The 19,995-nt window shown below is 46.2% G+C and overlaps 1 protein-coding gene across 1 annotated transcript; it reads right to left on the reverse strand.

The window, feature by feature from the left end:
- Window positions 1-6,178: 6,178 nt before the first annotated feature.
- On the reverse strand, window positions 6,179-19,427 carry LOC310684415 (cytochrome P450 2G1-like). Its single transcript, XM_083455539.1, has 9 exons — window positions 18,657-19,427; window positions 17,629-17,791; window positions 16,685-16,834; window positions 13,815-13,975; window positions 13,420-13,596; window positions 11,425-11,566; window positions 10,209-10,396; window positions 8,916-9,057; window positions 6,179-6,532 (listed from the first exon to the last, which is right to left on the reverse strand). Exons 1-9 carry the CDS (start codon window positions 18,831-18,833, stop codon window positions 6,351-6,353), a joined length of 1,482 nt encoding a protein of 493 aa, XP_083311665.1. The 5' UTR covers window positions 18,834-19,427; the 3' UTR covers window positions 6,179-6,350.
- Between the last annotated feature and the right edge of the window lie 568 nt (window positions 19,428-19,995).

Genomic DNA, 19,995 nt, shown 5'->3' on the forward strand with positions numbered 1-19,995 from the left:
TCATTACTTAATGTGGATAACAAAATTTTTGCAGACATTTTGGCTAGAAGACTAAAGAAAGTTTTAGCAGAGGAGATTCATAAAGAACAAGCAGGCTTTCTCCCGGGTAGACACCTATCTGATAATGTGAGAAATGTAATTGGCATTTTGGAACTTTTACAGGAGAAAATTAATATGAAAGCAGTTTTGATTTTTGTGGACGCGGAGAAAGCCTTTGATAACATTTCTTGGAGCTTCATGAAGAAGAATCTCCAGGGGATGGGGGTAGGACAAGAATTTGAAAATGGTATAGGTGCAATCTATTCTGAACAAAAAGCTAGATTAATTGTTAATAATGTTGTAACAGAAGAGTTCAGAATAGAAAAAGGTACACGTCAAGGTTGCCCAATCTCTCCATTGCTTTTTATATTGGTCCTGGAGGTTTTGCTTAAATATGATCAGAAAGGACCAATTGGTTAAAGGGATACAGGTCGGAGCTAAACAATATAAATTAAGAGCATTTGCAGATGACCTAGTTTTGACTTTACAGGAGCCAGAGTCTAGTACAAGAAGAGTTTTAGAACTGATTCAAGAATTCGGTCGAGTAGCAGGATTTAAATTGAACAAATCTTTTCTTTGGAAAAGAATCTAACAGAAACTGAGAAAGAAAGGTTTCAGATTGAGACAGGGTTGACAGTGGTTAAGAAAGCGAAGTATTTGGGGATTAATATGACAGCTAAAAATGGGAATTTATTTAAAGACAACTATGATAAATGTTGGACTGAGATAAAGAAAGATTTAGAAATTTGGTCAAAATTGAAGCTTTCACTGTTAGGCCGTATTGCTGCGATAAAGATGAATGTATTGCCTAGAATGTTGTTTCTATTCCAGACACTGCAAATTATTGACAAGATGGATTGTTTCAAGAAGTGGCAGAAAGACATCTCTAGATTTGTCTGGCAGGGCAAAAAGCCAAGAATAAGATTTAAAATACTAACAGATGCAAAGGAAAGAGGAGGCTTTGCCCTGCCAGACTTAAAACTTTATTATGAATCAGCAGCTTTCTGCTGGTTGAAGGAATGGCTACTTCTTGAAAATACTGACACCTTGGACTTAGAAGGATTTAACAATGTATTTGGCTGGCATGCATACTTATGGTATGAAAAGGTTAAGGTGCATAGAATGTTTAAAAATCACATTGTCAGGAAAGCATTGTTTAACGTTTGGACAAGGTACAAAGATTTACTTGAAAATAAAACCCCAAGGTGGTTTTCTCCAATGGAAGCAAAAGCTCTAAAAAAAGCTCAATATGGAGGCCAACTGGCCAAAATATTGGGAGATTTTGGAGCAGGAGGGAGATAAATTAAAACTGCAGAGTTTTGAAAAATTAAAAAGTAAAGTGCGAGACTGGCTTCATTATTACCAGATAATGGAGGCATATAAATTGGACAGGAAAATTGGCTTCCAGGTGGAAAAATCAAAATTGGAAACAGAACTGCTAGAACCCAAAACTAAGATTCTGTCAAGAATGTATAACTTGCTGTTGAAATGGAATACACAGGATGAGACAGTAAAATCTGCAATGATTAAATGGGCACAAGATGTTGGTCATAACATAATGATGGCTGACTGGGAACGGTTATTGTCAGGGAACTGCCATCGGCAGCACAAGAGGTGCCAAGGCTCTCTGAAGTAGAGAGAGACGTAACACCTGAAGAGGGAACCAGTAGGGGGCGAACAGGAATGTCAAGGGAAGGGGAGGCGGAGGAATGGCTCAGAGATGCTTCCAGCGAAAACAGTGGGGATGTCTCAGGTCCTCCTATAGGGACACCCGTTCCTCGCCGGAAACTGTCACGCAGAGAGTCCAGAAGACGTGTTTCCGTTAAGGAGCTTTTATGTTGGAAACGTTTCCGAAAGCAACCACTTTCGGATTCTGCTAGCGACTGACGCAGCCATGCTGGAGGGGCTCCGTCACAGGCAGAGGTTTGAGAAACTGTTCAAACTCTGAGGGATTTGCAGTTTACACACAAGCAGCTCTTCATCCCATCACAGTTATGGACCGCTGGCATGAAATTCACAGCATGTAATGCCTTAAGAGAGAATATTATGAAAATGATATATAGATGGTACATGACACCAGTCAAGCTAGCAAAAATCTATCATTTGCCCGATAATAAATGTTGGAAATGTAAAGAAACTGAAGGCACATTCTTTCACCTTTGGTGGACGTGCCCAAAGATTAAGACCTTCTGGGAAATGATCTATAATGAAATGAAAAAGGTGTTTAAATACACCTTCCCGAAGAAACCAGAGGCCTTTCTCCTGGGCATGGTCGGCCAACAGGTACGAAAGAAGGATAGAACCTTTTTTATGTATGCCACAACTGCAGCAAGAATACTCATCGCACAGCTTTGGAAGACACAAGAGCTACCCACTCTGGAAGAATGGCAGATGAAAGTAATGGACTATATGGAATTGGCCGAAATGACTGGCAGAATCAAAGACCAGGGAGAAGAGACGGTGGAAGAAGATTGGAAGAAATTTAAAGATTATCTACAGAAATATTACAAGATTAATGAATGTTAGAATGACATCAGATTGAATGTAAAAGGTTATTAGTAAAAAGGTGTAAAATTAAAAGATCCAATATTTCAAGATACCAAGGAGATTAAGATATATTAAGATACTAAAATTAAGACAAAGATCAATTAAGATAGAGGGAAGGGATTTGCTGATTAAATATATGATTTGGAATACAGTGAAGGGAGGTGTGGGGAAGTCGGGGAAATAAGTAAATGCAAGAAATATTATGAAGATGGAATTGTTTTTATTACTTCTTTTTCGTTTTCTTTTTTTCCGATGCTTTTTGTTGTTTTGTTGTTTTGTGCTTTTGTAATTTTGTATTTTTCTGTTGTTTCTTGTTTCACTTTTTATGTAAAAAGCTTAATAAAATATTATTTTAAAAAAAAGAGAGAAAGCTTAATTTCATTTCAATTGCACTGACTTCCATTTTAGAAACCGACTGCTTTTAACAAATGGGCTGCTGCCGTTCTGCTTTTGCTGTGATTGTATGTGATGTGTGTGGGGTGTGTGTGGTTTTAATTTTATTAATGTTTAATTGTTTTATTTTATCCAAAAGCTTCCTTGAGACCCTGTCAGGGGGAAAAGCTGAGGTATAAGTAAATTGTTGTTGTTGTTTGTTTTTTGTTGTTAATAATAATAATAACTTTCTCCAGCTCTACAATTTCCTTTTGGAGGTCAGGCAAACAGAATCACACATAGTATTTGTAGCAGGAACCCCCCCCCCCTCATTCAGTTTGTACAAACTTCACACACACTCACACACTACATACGCTACACTTCTGTTATAAATTCATAGAAAATCAACCATACATCGGATTTGCACTGTTGCAATCAGCAGAATAATAGAAGGGGAGGAAATGGAGGCAGTGAGAGATTTTACTTTCTTGGGCTCCATGATCACTGCAGATGGTGACAGCAGCCACGAAATTAAGAGACGCCTGCTTCTTGGGAGGAAAGCAATGGCAAACCTAGATAGCATTTTAAAAAGTAGAGACATCACCTTGCCAACAAAGGTCCGTATAGTAAAAGCTATGGTTTTCCCAGTAGTGATGTATGGAAATGAGAGCTGGACCATAAAGAAGGCTGATCGTCGAAGAATTGACGCTTTTGAATTATGGTGCTGGAGGAGACTCTTGAGAGTCCCATGGACTGCAAGAAGATCAAACGCATCCATTCTTAAGGAAATCAGCCCTGAGTGCTCACTGGAAGGACAGATCGTGAAGCTGAGGCTCCAATACTTTGGCCACCTCATGAGAAGAGAAGACTCACTGGAAAAGACCCTGATGTTGGGAAAGATGGAGGGCACAAGGAGAAGAGGACGACAGAGGACGAGATGGTTAGACAGTGTTCTCGAAGCTACAAACATGAATCTGACCAAACTGCGGGTGGCAGTGGAAGACAGAAGTGCCTGGCGTGCTCTGGTCCATGGGGTCACGAAGAGTCGGACACGACTGAACGACTAAACAACAACAATAACAATCAGCAGAATAGCACAGCAGACACGTGTGATGAAAAGAGGATTCCCAAGACGTTGCTTCTGTTTTTAAAGTCTCTTTATTGTCCCAGAAAAGCAAGTATTTACAGATCAAACTCCATCTGAATGTAGCTGCATGTTTCTGCCTCCCTCTTCCCTGCTATGCAGTTAGCAGACTGCACTTTTGATTTCGACTGAGCTCAAACAGCATTCCAAACTGCTCACGTCACATCCTCCTGGCTCACTTCCCTCGCAAGCCCTTCCCCTCAGCCTCGAGGCACAGAAGGTTAACCCTTCACTACACCCAACAATACGCTACACTTCTGTTATAAATTCATAGAAGATCAACCATACATCGGATTTGCACTGTTGCACTTTTATTTTACTCCATGAAGGAAAGACTACAAAATGGGGAAGGTTGGATACAGGGCGCCATAATCCCTTCACCATACCAGCACATCCGCAGGAGCCCTGCCTAGTTGCTATGCCAACCCTGATGATCCCAGACAGAAGACAATCAATATCACAAAGAACTTGCATATGGGAGTGGATTCAGCATGGACTGGAACAAAAGACAATGATCAGATCTACCCTCAGGGGGCAGGAAAGTGCGACTACCTTTTGTCTTCAGAAAATGACTCATGGGGAGGGGTAGAAGGGAACCAGCCAGGTGACAGGACACTCAGGTTACCACCACAACTCCTCCCTCAACCCCTCCTTTCTGTAATGTATGCATGATGTTTCTGGGGGTGGGCTTGACCTAGAGGAGGGGAATTTCAAAAGTTTTTATAAGGTCTTGCACACCATTTTCTGTGTCTTTCCTCTCTCTTGCGAGTGAGGGGAACACCCTGCTGCAACAGTTCAATAAAGGCCAAGCCTACAGGCTGCTGATTTGCTCCAATTTACTCTGGTTGGTGTCTTTACTTTTTGTCCAAGGGAGCCCTCGGGTTTTTCCGGTAACATATTCCAAGGGCAATTGCAGCATTGATTCATATATTTATCGAATCATATTAATCAAGGGAGACGGGGCACGTTCACACTTCTTGTGTTCCTGCTTCGTATTCTTTTTCTCACAGCTAGCAATGATCGCTCCACTTTCATTTTCTCATGTTCTTTAGTGGCAGGGAACAAAAAAAGATACTGAAATTTCTATCCATTTAAATCTTTAATTCCACCATCAATCAAGCTTTCTGCTTTGCTTTCAACAATTTAATAATTACTTTCTTTTGTTTTTCCAGCAACAGAAGGCAGTACTCCCAAATCTCTAGTCTTTGGATTGCTTTTCTTTAACATGATGGCAATGAACCTTTCTTGTATGGAAGTCAAGATTGTTCTCGGAACTGGTTTTGGGTCATTGTCACTGATATGGTGTCTCCCTCTCCAGCTACTGATGAAGTGGGGCAGCACCTGCCATTTCTGAACTATGCTTTGTTGTTTGGAATTTAAGATTGCTCCCCAGACTGGTGCTTTTTTGTGGGTGTATTCTGCAACATGCCATTTATGTAATAATAATGCATTCTCAATGGATTTATACAGGACTACCAGCAGGTGGCGCTGTGGCCTAAACCACAGAGCCTAGTGCTTGCTGATCAGAAGGTCGACGGTTCGAATCCCTGCGACGGAGTGAGCTCTCGTTGCTCGGTCCCAGCTCCTGCCAACCTAGCAGTTCAAAAGCACGTCAAAGTGCAAGTAGATAAATAGGTACCACTCTGGCGGGAAGGTAAACGGCATTTCTGTATGCTGCTCTGGTTCGCCAGAAGTGGCTTAGTCATGCTGGCCACATGACCCAGAAGCTGTATGACGGCTCCCTCGGCCAATAAAGCGAGATGAGCGCCGCAACCCCAGAGTCGGCCACGACTGGACCTAATGGTCAGGGGTCCCTTTACCTTTTTACCCATGCAACATTCCAATTTATTAGTAATTCTCCAACGTTTTCCCAATGCAACTACATGATTGCTGCCAAGAGGGGCACACTTGTGCTATAGCACAACGAAAGCAAGATATAAAGCAATGCTCCACAACATCTGTCATGTGAAAAGACCCGGGATGGTTTTTTAAAAAATTATTTACTTGGTTTTTCAAATTAAAATTTTGCAGAGATATATAAAAAAATAAATAAATCAAAAACAGAAGAAGCACAAGCAGGGCAGATTCCTTTTATATTGAGTTCTACACATCACACACTTTAGTCACAGTGATTTTCAAAGCAGTTTTCCAGCCACGAACCTTCTTTGTGTTAATATCTCCCAATCAGAGAGATAGAAGAGGCACCTGCATCCCCCAAATATCTCATCGCTCATGCAGCAGGGACCATTTACCGTGGAACCACGCAAAGATTATAAGGCGGGGGAAGCTTTGAACTGCCTCGCACATCTGCTGAAATGTCTATTTCCTCCCTCTCCTGGAGGGATTTTAGGTGGAAGTTTTGCAACACCATTGTGAGGAATAGGAAGAGCTCCATACGGGCCAAACCTTCGCCAAGGCAGACCCTTTTCCCTGGAGAAACAAAAAATAGGATTTTATTATGTATTTTGTCTTCTCATTTTGTATTTTTTATGTTGTGAACTGCCCTATGATCTTCGGGTGAAGGGCAGTATACAAATTTGATAGTAATAATAATCAGCCAGTGAGAGAGCCAGTGTGGTGTAGAGGTTAAGAGTGGTAGACTCGTAATCTGGTGAACTGGGTTTGCGTCTCCGCTCCTCTACATGCAGGCCCGTGCAAAGGGTGGGAGGGGCAGCTGGGGACACTTGCCCTGGGCATCTGAATGATAAGCTGGCCAGGGGGCCCCGCCAGACTTACGCTGCCATGCCAGGAACACCCTGTTACTCCCAGCTGACCAAGAACCCCTGCCCTGGGCCTGGTAATTATAATACAGTGGTACCTTAACTCGTTCCAGAGGTCCGTTCTTAACCTGAAACTGTTCTTAACCTGAAGCACCACTTTAGCTAATGGGGCCTCCCACTGCCACTGCGCCGCCAGAGCACGATTTCTGTTCTCACCCTGAAGCAAACTTCTTAACCCGAGGTACTATTTCTGGGTTAGCAGAGTCTGTAACCTGAAGCGTATGTAACCTGAAGCGTATGTAACCCAAGGTACCACTGTAATAATATTAATTTTAAAACTTTTTTCCACCAAATGTGGTGGTGGCCCAGAGGGCCACAATAAATGTCATAATGTGTGTCCCTATAACTCCTTGAGTGTGTTTCTAATAGAGGAGTTATGGTAATCTTTTGCCTTATGAAACTGATGATTTTGCAGGCTGCCCCATTGGGGCAGGAATACAGCTAATAGGTGAATCACAGAGATTTAGCTCACAGCTGGGACATGGGTTGCCACATGGTGCAAATGGCTACATGTAATGTGGGTCCCCAACATGCATACTAACCATGTAACAGAACACGGTGGGATTTACCTGCCCCAGTGGTCCATGGCTATCCCAGCTATTACCGGGGAGGGGGGGACATCTTTAAAGTTGTTAAATGTAACAAATATTATGCATAAATGTATCCTTTCAACTTGACAGCTCAGGGAAGTTACCTAGCTTTAACAATCATATAAAATCAACTCCTTTGCCACTTTCCTCCATTTCAACACCATTTTGCCCTTGGAAAAACAACTATTTTCCCTGCCACCTCCTCAAGCGAGGACATGTACACACACCTCCTACCCCAGGAAGGGCCCAGAGGTGACAATTGCTGAGCTGATTGTTGGCCAAGGAGAGCCTAATCCCATCACCAGTCTTGCCAAGGGGTCCAGACATGCAAAGGAAGTTCTATTGTACTTTGGGTGGTGGGACTCCCGAGGTGTTGTCCTCTGCTAATCTTATACCTGGGTGTCGTGGGGAAATGTCTGCTTATGCTAATCTTGTACCAAAGACTTGTCTGGACATGTTTGCCAAGGTTAAAGTAGTGTAACCCCTGTCTACCCCTCCCCTTTTGAGACATGTCAGTGATGTAGCAATTATCCTGTATGAACTGTATTCTGGGATATGGTGGGAAAGTTTTAAAAGTCATTGTCACCTCATCCTCGGGGTTCAAAATTCCTCTTTGAACCTGTTGCACAATAAACTTTGGTCTACAACTTTGGTGGCTGGGCTCCTTCCTTTATTCCGCAGGGACCCGCGGGTTCTGCCCGACCAGCTGGGTGACTGAGCAGCCTCACACCTAGATTTTTCCGTAACAGCAGGCAGAGTCCGCTTGAGAACCCCCCGTGGAGAGTTATTTACAGCAAGGTTGACCTGTTCCCAGACTTTGCAAAAGACAGCAGTCTCTGAGAAACGGATCGAGGAAGTGAGAGTCTGGGTCTAATCTTGAAACTTGCTTCTAAAATCATCATGTACCGGTAGGGGTAGGATTATTGGTACTTCAGCTTTTGCTTATGTAGCAGTTTATAATCTTGCTTTAGACATGCACATACAGTGGTACCTCGGGTTACATACGCTTCAGGTTACAGACTCCGCTAACCCAGAAATAGTGCTTCAGGTTAAGAACAGTTTCAGGTTAAGAACGGACCTCCGGAACGAATTAAGTACTTAACCCGAGGTACCACTGTATATTATGCATGTGACTTGTTTGTTCAATACTATAAATACCCAGCTCTGGCTGGAGTTGGGGCTTTTTGCTTTTGGGAAAAGATCCCACGAAAAGCCTGCTGCAGCAAAGGCTTTACTCGGAAGAACCCATGTCGGCTTTATTGGAAAAGATTCCCGCTACACTAACACAATGCTCAATCCAAGACTTATTTTCCTATCAATTAACCCGACATCCTTGCCCTTCTCACTCTTTCTTTCCTCCTTCACATCCTTAATTCCTTCTAAGGTTTAGCCGAGCCAGCCCTCCCATGTGTTCCTCCCTACCAGGAAGCTGATGTGCAATACCTGTTGAAAATGGGAGGGAGGCCTCATTCTTCTTGAAGGACCCTCTTTCATCCAGGAAGTGCTGAGGACTGAACTTCCTCGGTGTCTCAAAGTGCTGGGGGTCATGCAGGGAGGACGACAGGAATGGCACAACTGTGGTTCCCTGAAGAGGAAAGACAGAGACCCCAAAAGCAACGGTTGCTGATATATAAAATATATCAGAATTGGAGAGTAGCCTCTACCAAAAGCAGCATGGACTTTGAAGGTTTTAAGTGTTTTTAATGTTCTGTTGAAAGCGGCCCAGAGTGGCTGGGGAAACCCAGCCATATGGGTGGAGTAGAAATTATTATTATTATTATTATTATTACTACTACTACTACTACTACTACTACTATTACTGCAACTGATTCAGTTCAGGGCCTCCTGTTTCCTCTTTATCCTGCATTTGGCCTTTCGCCCTGTGCCAGACCCACCTACAGCTTAAACCTCTTGAACTTTCTGCATTAATAACACAATAAGAAACGTAGTCAGTTCAAACCTGCTCAAATGCAGGAGTGGAGATGGCTCAGGTTATTTAAGGTAAGACAGCTCAATTATAACAGGATGTTGTGTGTGACTGAGTTTGCTGCCATACTAAAGTCCTTCCACAGTGATGAGGGACTGCTTTTCTGTCTTTAGGCGGGATTTGATGTTAGGATATAGTTTCCGTTCCTCCTTAAAAGAGTCAGGCATGATTGTTGTGTGTCCCATGCCTGTTTACTCCCAGAACTGTTCTCACTGGGAACTTCCGTTTTGTATATAGCTTTTGTTCTGGCTGTTTCCTCGACCCGGATGCAAGCAGTCATGTTTTTCCTTTGTTCTGACCTACGTTGAATAAAGCTGTAAATATGCTCTTCTGTCTGAATCTTCCATTGCAGAGACTGCTGAAAAGGGCATGCATGAGTCTTGGAATGCGTCTGAGGCCAGTGTCGCTAATTGACTGATGCTGTTTCCACGGGAGACCGGTGATCGTCCGGAGACGACGATGGAGGCCTGCCTGATTGCCTCTGTCTCCCTGGCAGTATCCCAACATTTCTACCACAGGTATCCTGCCTCACTGATTACTCCTCAAGTTTGCTGCACTACACAGACGCACATCTCCTTCTGCTTCCTGTTAATGATGGAAAGTGGAAGCACAACCATCTAGGCCACTGCAGCTTCCTACTCTTTCACAGGGGGGTGTGAACACACATGTGCACAGCTCTATCTGTACACCTGCAGGTAGGATTTTGGACCTGTCACTAATGCTTCTGTTGGTCACATGGCTCACTGCACCTTGGGAATGCTGAAGCCCCGGAAATGTGTGTCACAGGTCACCGAATGAGGAGGTGCCAGTGGGGCGACGTCTACAAAGCGCTGGATCTCATGAATGACAGCATCCGTGAAGGGCATCTGACTCCGGTCCTCTAAGGAGGGGCTGCGGTTGCTCCCAATGACCCGGTCAATCTCCTCTTGGACCTTAGCTGGAAAGAAGAGAGAAGGGTTAAAACTATATACTGTGGTACCCAGGCAGTGGGAGGTGGTTAGATATATGCATTTATAGGAGGAGGAAAGATTTTTGATAGCCTTTCTTTCCTTGGCGATCACTCTTGGCTGATTAAGATTGTCTTCCATGAATATGGTCTTAACAGTGTGTCCATAAGTGACTGTGGAGGCCAATTCTGGATCCACACATCCTTCCACATTAGGGACATAGGTTTCTGGGCGGGAGTTGATCGTGGTGAGAATTTGCCAAACGTGTCTTTCTTTCATTCTGAGTTCATGCTTCTTCAAAGTTCCCTGATGCCTTTGGTAGAGGCTATTCTCCAATTCTGATATATTTTACATCAGAGCAGTGTAGAAAGTAAAATCAAAATGGAGCTCATGCTTTGCATACAGAAGGGTCTGTTTCTGGCATCTCCAAATAAAGGATTAATGTAGAAGCTGATGGAAAGAACCATTCTCCACCTGAGAACCTGGGGTGCTGCTGCCAGACAAAGCAGATAAGAAGCAGCTAGACTGGGGGTAAGGAAGACCTTTTGGAAAGCAGGGACCGTAGTCTTTTGTGTAGAACCTTTCAGGGACCACATGACAATGGTGGGTAGAACCAAAGCCAAAAGTGGATGGAGCAACAGGTGTGACTCTCTCAACACTGGACAGTCGGCTACCTTCCAGTCAAGCAAAAGCCGACAACCTGCCCCATCATCTCAAGAAGCTGCTAGGAATGGTCTACAACTACTCCAGATTATTCCCAGCAGCAAGTTCACACCAAACCAACACTGTTCCAGTGTGAACCCTAGAATAGTAGGAGTGCTTGCCATAGATGTTCTGGCCCCGGGGTGATCAAAGAAAGGACCAGGGCAGACTAGAGTTCAGGTTTTGTCCCAGTGGAACTTTCATAGGCTAGAGCTAAGAGGGAGTCTTGGTTTATTTGGCAAGGAAGGAACCCATAAGGCAGCCCAAAAGACGGGCAACAAGACTGAGGGAGGAAGATTTGGTCTTGTTTTTTCACCTTCTATCTCTGGGTATCGGAGGAGGATGAGAAGCCCATATCTGAGGGTGGTGCTGACTGTCTCTGTCCCTGCAAAGAACAGGTTAAGAACCGTAACAGCCAAGTTCTCATTATGGAATTCCGAAGTTGGGTTCTCTTTCTCCTGACACAGGGAGGAAGAAGAGGAGGAAAGAAGAGAGCAAGTTATACAACCAGGAGCCAATCAGCATGCCTACACAAATATTTTATGGATGGCTGGTGTATGGCCAGCAGGATTTCCTTTCTGAATATTTAGATCAATTATGAAAGATCAATTATGCTGTATATTATCACCCTCTACTATATAGAAATATTTTGATTTATGCATTCCCTGAATGAGATTGACTGGATAGGAGTTAATGAAAATGAAGACATCTGTGCTTGACAGAAAATATTTAAGTGTACAGGTTGAGGTGGTCGTCCTACGAGATTTTGCCCTATCATTTTATTTTGACAGCAGATACTTTTGAGATTCTGGGATGCGGGTGGCGCTGTGGGTTAAACCACAGAGCCTAGGACTTGTCGTTCAGAAGGTCGGCGGTTCGAATCCCTGTGAGGGGGTGAGCTCCCATTGCTCAGTCCCTGCTCCTGCCAACCTAGCAGTTCGAAAGCACGTCAAAGTGCTCTGGCAGGAAGGTAAACGGCGTTTCCGTGCGCTGCTCTGGTTCGCCAGAAGCAGCTTAGTCATGCTGGCCACATGACCCGGAAGCTGTACACCAGCTCCCTCGGCCAATAAAGCGAGATGAGCACTGCAACCCCAGAGTCGGCCACGACTGGACCTAATGGTCAGGGATCCCTCAGGTTACAGAGGCTTCAGGTTACAGACTCCGCTAACCCAGAATTAGTCCTTCGGGTTAAGAACTTTGCTTCAGGATGAGAACAGAAATCGAGCAGCAGCAGCGGGAGTCCCCATTAGCTAAAGTTAAGCTCAGGTTAAGAACAGTTTCAGGTTAAGAACGGACCTCCAGAACAAATTAAGTTCTTAACCCGAGGTACCACTGTAGTTTAATAAATATTATATTATTATCTTTTTGGATAAGCCGTTGACAAAGGCATTTTTGGCCAAACCGTATTGGGCAAATTGTGTAAATTAAGAACCCATCTTTTAGGGAAAGAGATGTTCTTTTTTGGACATCATCCTTGTATGCTTTCTGTTTGTGTGTACATCATTCTTCAGTGGAGAAAGCACAGTGTAAGTCCCACAGACATCTCACTTTCTGGGCTCTTTCTCATTCCATGGCCCTTGCATGAAGGAAGCCACACTTGGGGGTCTTCCAAACTTACCTTTTGCCTTCTAGGCAGAGGTCTGTGCTTTAAAGCTCCAGGGCCAACCACTTTTTGATTGTTTGTTAGCCCTGCCACTTTCCCCAGGAAAACCTGCTTTTCAGTGCTGGACATTGGTGGAGGAAGCCGCTCAGGCGCCTGGGGCGGTGTGCCCAGGGGCGGGGCGAGCCGCCCATAGGGGCAGGGCACACCGCGGGGCCTCTGGAGTCTGCCTGCCTCCTCCCACTCAGCCGCCCTACAGCTGTGGGGGAGGCAGCGGACGGACCGTTTGGGCAGCGCAGAGCCTGCAGGCGCCCAAGCCACCGTGTCTCTCCCAGGAGAAATGTGTGGCTTGGGCGCACTGCAAGCCCCATGGTGAGTACCGCCCAGCATTTTGTCACCCCCCTCAGTGGTGACACCCACCACACCCCCTTGCTCCGCCCCGATGCTGGACCAGAACAAATGGCAATTTGGGTTTTTCCATGGATTGCTGTTTGCTCCGATTCATTGGCAAAGAGTAGATTGCAATGGAGAAATCATGGGACCAAAAAGAAAAGGGGGGAAGCATTTAGACACAGTGCTTTCGAGTGCGGACCTGTGCCTAGAAATGCAGCACAAAAGGAAGTCTGGATGAGCCCTTTATGTCAGAACAAAGACTGGTAAGAAGGTCAACCTCCAATAACGGGGAGACACATGGTTCCCCCCAACAAGTACCTGCTCCATTTTGGCCAGGAAACAGTCAATGAAGTCCCGGGGGCAATTTGGATCGAAGGACTCCCGGTGGATCTGGACCCTCTGAGAGATGAAGTTTATTAACTCCTTCATGTACTTGGGCACTTCTTGGTGAGGCCCAGGCAGGATCCGCATCAGGCCCGGGAAAAAATTCTTCATCTTTGAAGAAAAATAACAGACATAACTGTCTAAGCTTCCTCATTGTCTTGCACCCCATGCTCTGGACCCCTTAATGCCCAGGCCCTGTACTATGCCCTCCCAACCCACACCCAAATAAAAATGAGCCATTTTTTAAAAAGTGGAGGGCATGAAATAACCAGGTTACGGGAGGCTATGGATGCATTCTCTTGTCCCAGGTGAGCAGGTGCCTCCATTACCTGCGATGGTGCGGAAGTCGTGAGCCGGAAGGATTTGTTGATTACATCAAGTAAAAAGACAAACTGTTTGTCTTCATATTCGAACCGCTGGCCAAACACCACAAAGCAGATAACATTGGAGACGGCATGGCTGAGGTAGAAGGTCGGATCAAATGGGTGCCCTGCGGAGGTGGAAAATGGGGACAACATCACCTAAGATGCCAGGATGCATCCTGTGGTTTAAAGGAGTAATAATAATAATAGTAATAATAGTAATAATTTACTTATACCCCACCCATCTGGCTGGGTTTCTCCAGCCACTCTGGCAGCTCCCAAAAAAATATTAAAAACACAATAAAACATCCAACATTAAAAAATTCCCTAAGCAGGGCTGCCTTCCTCAGGAGAAAGAATATACCTAATGGACACTTTTATATGCCTGTTGCTTTTGTCCATGGAGTAAACACAGAGGAATTATACCAGAAAGATATGGATGTCTCGTGTACCCCAGGTAGTGTGGTTCCTGACCTTGAGCCAGACATCCTGGAGAGTGAAGTCAAATGGGCCTTAGAAAGCACTGCTAACAACAAGGCCAGTGGAAGTGATGGTATTCCAGCTGAACTATTTAAAATTTTAAACGATGATGCTGTCAAGGTGCTACACTCAATATGCCAGCAAATTTGGAAAACTCAGCAGTGGCCAGAGGATTGGACGAGATGGATGGACAGTGTTCTCGAAGCTGCAAACATGAGTCTGACCAAACTGCGGGAGGCAGTGGAAGACAGGAGTGCCTGGCATGCTCTGGTCCAGGGGGTCACGAAGAGGCAGACACCACTAAACGACTAAACAACAACAACAACAATGGACACTGGTGCATTTAGCTAAAAATAGCTCCTGAATGTTTTAACAGCATCCAGAAATATGCAAACGATGCTTCTCCAGCTAGATGAAGCCAAATAAACCTCTGCACATGGTCAGGATCTTGCCATGCCGTGAAATACTAGAAAGCTTGGGGGCTGTCCTTCCTCTGAATTAGGCAAGATATAGAAAGTCCCCTCAATTCTATTAAAAACTTTCCGGAGGGACAGAGCAAGGAAAGAAGAAAAATTATTTTACATTTAAAGAATGCACTCTTATTTAATATTAAACTGTCAAGGCGTAGGCAGAAAACACAGAGGGTTATATCCACCCTCATGTGCAAACTGTACCCCAGAAAATGAAACTCTATATAGTGAATTTCAAGAGATCCTTAAGACAATGACTTCGAAAGCTGTGGTAAAAGAGAGGCAGCTTTGCCTTTTCAATAGCTGAGGGAAAAGCCTAAGGAAACGAGGAAAAGGGACAAGGCCATCTTGCAGTTTCACCCAGCAATGCAATTCCAAGCCATCCTCTAGGGGGGACCTTCCAAATTCCTCAGCGACTCGTGAGGCGTGTTTAGTAATTAATTTATTTCAGAATGAGGCATGTGTAGTGATTAATTTATTTCAGAACAAGGCATGTCTAGTCATTCATTTATTTTGGATGGTCGAGCTGTTCCGAAGGTCTTACTCTGGGGGGCGGGAGGGCAGGAGAACCTTTTGAATCCTCCTTAAAAAACAAAATCCTGATGCAACTCCTGTGACCCTCTAAAGGCCCATGGCCTTGGAAAGGCTCCCCTGACCCTCCAGGCCATGAGGAGAGAGAGAAAGGGAGAAAAGAAGAGGCAGCTCCTGGCAGAACGGCAGCCATTTTGAGCCTGGCGTTCATCTAGCCTCTTCATGGCGGGAGAGTGGAAAAAGGCGGGAAAAGGACTCCGCTAGAGGATGGCTCCCTGGTATCTCCTCAGTTTGCTCACATCCCTTGTCCGGTCTGAGGAGAAAGAAAAATGGGTCTTATTTCTCCACAGAAACAACCCCAGGACTCGTTTGGTTCCTCACCAGATGTCTCACCCCTTGAGTCTCTGGGGGAAGAGGGAACGGAGGCAGGCAAGCCCAAGGTTTTTACAGAGCTCAGGAAATTTTTTCAGCAGGGGGCCGGTCCACCGTCCCTCAGACCTTGTGGGGGGCCGGACTATATTTTATGAGGGAGAAATGAACGAATTCCTATGCCCCACAAATAACCCAGAGATGCATTTTAAATAAAAGGACACATCCTACTCATGTAAAAACACGCGGATTCCCGGACTGTCCATGGGCCAGATAGAGAAGGTGATTGGGCCGGATCCATCCCCCAGGCCTTCATTTGCCTACCCATGGTTTATAATAATGATGATAATGTATTATTTATACCCCGCTCATCTGGCTGGGTTTCTGAGGAAAGGCGCCGGGTTCTCAAAAAACCACAGCACCACAACGGACCCCTCTGTGGTGATTAAACCCTTTTTTGCACATCTGGGCCGGAACACGAGGAGAAAGGAGATCCTTTACAGTGGTACCTCGGGTTAAGTACTTAATTCGTTCCGGAGGTCTGTTCTTAACCTGAAACTGTTCTTAACCTGAAGCACCACTTTAGCTAATGGGGCCTCCCACTGCCACTGTGCGTTTTCTGTTCTCATCCTGAAGGAAAGTTCTTAACCCGAGGTATTATTTCTGGGTTAGCGGAGTCTGTAACCTGAAGCGTATGTAACCTGAAGTGTGTGTAACCTGAGGTACCACTGTATATGCCACAATCTTCCTGATAGACTAACGCCATCTCCTGAAACCAGATGACAAACTCTGTGGGCAAAGCGGCAGGTGCAAAGGAGGAAAGCCAGACCCACTTATTTGACAGGGGACTGAACGATTGTGGGGAAAGCATGGCGGGTGTTTTGGCAGGATGAGCGTCCGTTCCTCAGTTACAACATCGTTTTCCTCGCCTCCTGCTACGACAATGTCAAAAAGAGCACAGCGCCCCTTCTGAGGGGAAACGTTCACCTTCCGTTTTCCTCAGGGCTTCCACCAGGAACTGGGCCTCCTCCTGGATCCGCTCCTCGATGGATCTCTTCCCCATCCCAAAGTTCCTCAGGGTGGTGAGGGAGAAGCGACGCAGCTGCCTCCACCGTTCCCCGTTGGTGGAAACCACTCCTGGAAATGGAGAAAAACGCCACAGAAAAGTCAGAAGACGGGGAGAAGATGGAGGTGCTTCATGAAAACAATGGCACACAGAACCTCCCTCTAGTTTAACAATCCCATTCTCACAGGGGCAGCCATATGTTCCAGGGGGATATTTTCTTCACTACAAGTCAGGTCCAAAAGAAGATGGAAGGACCACACAGAGAACAGTGGAAAAAGCAATGTTTTTCTGGTTTCTCTGAGATGAAGAGGGATAGAATCACAGTATTGTAGACATGGAAGGTGTTGGGATATTTCCGTTCCACCTTAAAAAGGAGCAGGATTTTTGTGTCACAGCCTGCGTATTTCCTGTTCACAGGATGTTTCTGTTGTGTCTTTTGCTTTCGTTTCTCTCTCACTGCCGGAACTCTCTCATGCAGGCAGTCATGGTTTTTCTCTGTTCTGATCAACACTGAATAAACTTCTATATAATGCTCTCCTGGGTGCAACTTTTGCTGTGTGAACTCTGCTGATAGAGTGTGCAAGAGCTCTGGATCTTTGGCAAGCTATTTCTGGAGCTCCTGTCGCTAATTGCTGATACTGCGTGTCTACAGGAGATTGATGGATGTCCGGAGACGACGTGGAGTCAAGATGGACTTTTTCTCCCTGGCAGTATCCCAACAGAAGGGACCCCAGGGGTCTTCTAGTCCAACCCCCTGCATTGCAGCAGTTATAGAGGAAGTCCTGGCATGGAAGATGGAGGGACAGTTGGCATGAGCTGAGGGGAAGCAGACTTGTGGTATAATTTCACCCAAGCTGCCACTTACCATAATCCCTGATGCTTTCATCCATACCCATCATCAGTCCTCTCCCTCCAAATGCTTCTGCATTATCTATGAGTGCTTCCTTTATGGTTCCATAACCGCAGAGCACCACAATTGGCCGGGAGCCCATGTAGACTGTGAAGACTGAGCCATACTGCTCCTGGAACTGCCAAGAGACAAAGAACACACCTGATACTTGGATGGAAAGCAACAGAATGAGGAGTCCCCACCTCCAGGGCCGGCTGAGCTGGGGCAGGGGCTTGAATCTGAAGGGCCCGCACCTCAGGAGCAGACACCAGATGAGTCCACTCTGGCTTCGGAGGTGACTGAGGACCCATTGCCTGCAGGTGCTCCTCTCCCAGCCCTGTCAGGGGAAGGTGAGGTTGCCTCTAGGTCCAGTAACCCTCCAGCCTCTCCTGAGCTGCAGAGGCTCAGGGCAGAGAGGCGGAGGGAACTAAGTTCTCTCAGGAGGAGAGCTCGCCTTAAGGCCAGGAGAGGCGAGTCACCTGTGGGCCGGGACCACCCTAGGCCTTAGAGGAGATAAAGGCCACTCAGCCCAATCCCAGGTTGTGGGAGCAACATCGCTGGAAACCTGTTCCTGTCAGCACCCTGACCTGTTCTTCCGGAGTTCCTGACCAAGCCCGGCTCCTTGCCTTGGACCCCTCTTCGCCCTTGACAGACAGCCTCCAGACCCTCAACCCAGGACCGGACTCAGACCACGCCGCACGGTAACCCCCCTGGGACTAGCACAGTGTGATTCAGTGGAAGACCACATGCTTTGCATGCAGGAAGGACCCAGGTCCAGTCCCTGCCATCTAAAGCCCTGGAGAGCTGCTGCCGGAAAGTGCAGAGCAGGAAAAAACATGCCTTGATGGCTCAATAGTCTGAATCTGTATAAGGCCGTTTCCTCTTTTTCTGCAGTAACAAATCCTGCCTAGGGGTAGCTCCTCCTCTTCCACTCCGAATGGCACTAGGACACCTCCTTCACATAGCAGCCCCCAGCCCTGCTGGCAGCAGAGACCCACACTCACCTTCTGAAAAGAGGTTATGATGTTCCGAACATCCAACTGGAGCAAATTGCCCACCAAAGGCAACGGGGTGGGGCCTGGGGGCAGCTTGCCCTTTGTGGCATCTCTCCTCCGGATTAGGATAAGCAAGAAGGTGATGCAGGAGACAAGCAAGAAGGACAACACTCCAAAGAGGCCCATTTGGGAGCTGACGGCCGTCGTTGAGTTTGCTGCTCCTGGTACTTTGGTTCTGCAAAGAAGTGGATGGGCATCCCAAGCGCTGCCTATAAATCCAAGGAGCCTGAACTCATTTAAAGATTAACTATTTTCCACGAATGAGCCTGTGTTAAGAATAACAGGGATAAAGGTCAGTTTGCATAACTTATCTATTATGAGTTTTGCCAGCACACTTTGGTGTCCTCTCCACATTGGTATCAGCAAGGAAGGCAACAGAGGACACTCCTCATGACTAGAGAGGTTAATTCCCCCCCCCCCCCGATTGCCCCAGGGCAATGATCTGAGTGAAGAAAAGTTCGTTCAGTGACATTATTTTGGGGAGAAAGTCTACATAGCTTCATGTATTTGGGCTGTTCATTGGCCAGACCTTTGCTGCATAGGGGAGGCTGAGTCTGTTCCCAGCAATAGCAGCGCCTCTGGGTTCAGCGCGCAGAGGCAACTCTAGAGGACTGTATCCAGTGAGGTCATACCAGGCACAGAGCTTCTGGGCCTTACTGAAATTCAAGGCCGGCCTTTTCTCCCCGAGGCCCAGGATCTCCAGGATGTTGTTGTTTGCAGATCGCAATGTCCTTTGTGGGGCATTCCACACTGCCCCACACCTGACATCATGCATGATGCCAAAGGTAGGGTGGGATGTGTGGCTTGGCCAAAAGGGCTTAAGGGGCCAAAAGGTAAAGTCTGATAGGCCTAATTGGAGATGCCCCACTGCTGGTCTGGACATAGCTGAGCCAACCCTACACTCTGAAATTTCTGAGAAATTCAACTTCCCCCAGTATCCAGAGGATCTGTCTATCGCCTCTTAAGGTAAAGGTAAAGGTAAAGGTACCCCTGCCCGTACGGGCCAGTCTTGCCAGACTCTAGGGTTGTGCGCTCATCTCACTCAAGAGGCCAGGGGCCAGCGCTGTCCGGAGACACTTCCGGGTCACGTGGCCAGCGTGACAAAGCCGCATCTGGCGAGCCAGCGCAGCACACGGAAACGGCATTTACCTTCCCGCCAGTAAGCGGTCCCTATTTATCTACTTGCACCCGGGAGTGCTTTTGAACTGCTAGGTTGGCAGGCGCTGGGACCGAACGACGGGAGCGCACCCCGCCGCGGGGATTCGAACTGCCGACCTTCCGATTGGCA

This window comes from Podarcis tiliguerta, assembly GCF_965153285.1.
Source record: "Podarcis tiliguerta genome assembly, chromosome: 8".
NCBI classification, from domain to species: domain Eukaryota; kingdom Metazoa; phylum Chordata; class Lepidosauria; order Squamata; family Lacertidae; genus Podarcis; species Podarcis tiliguerta.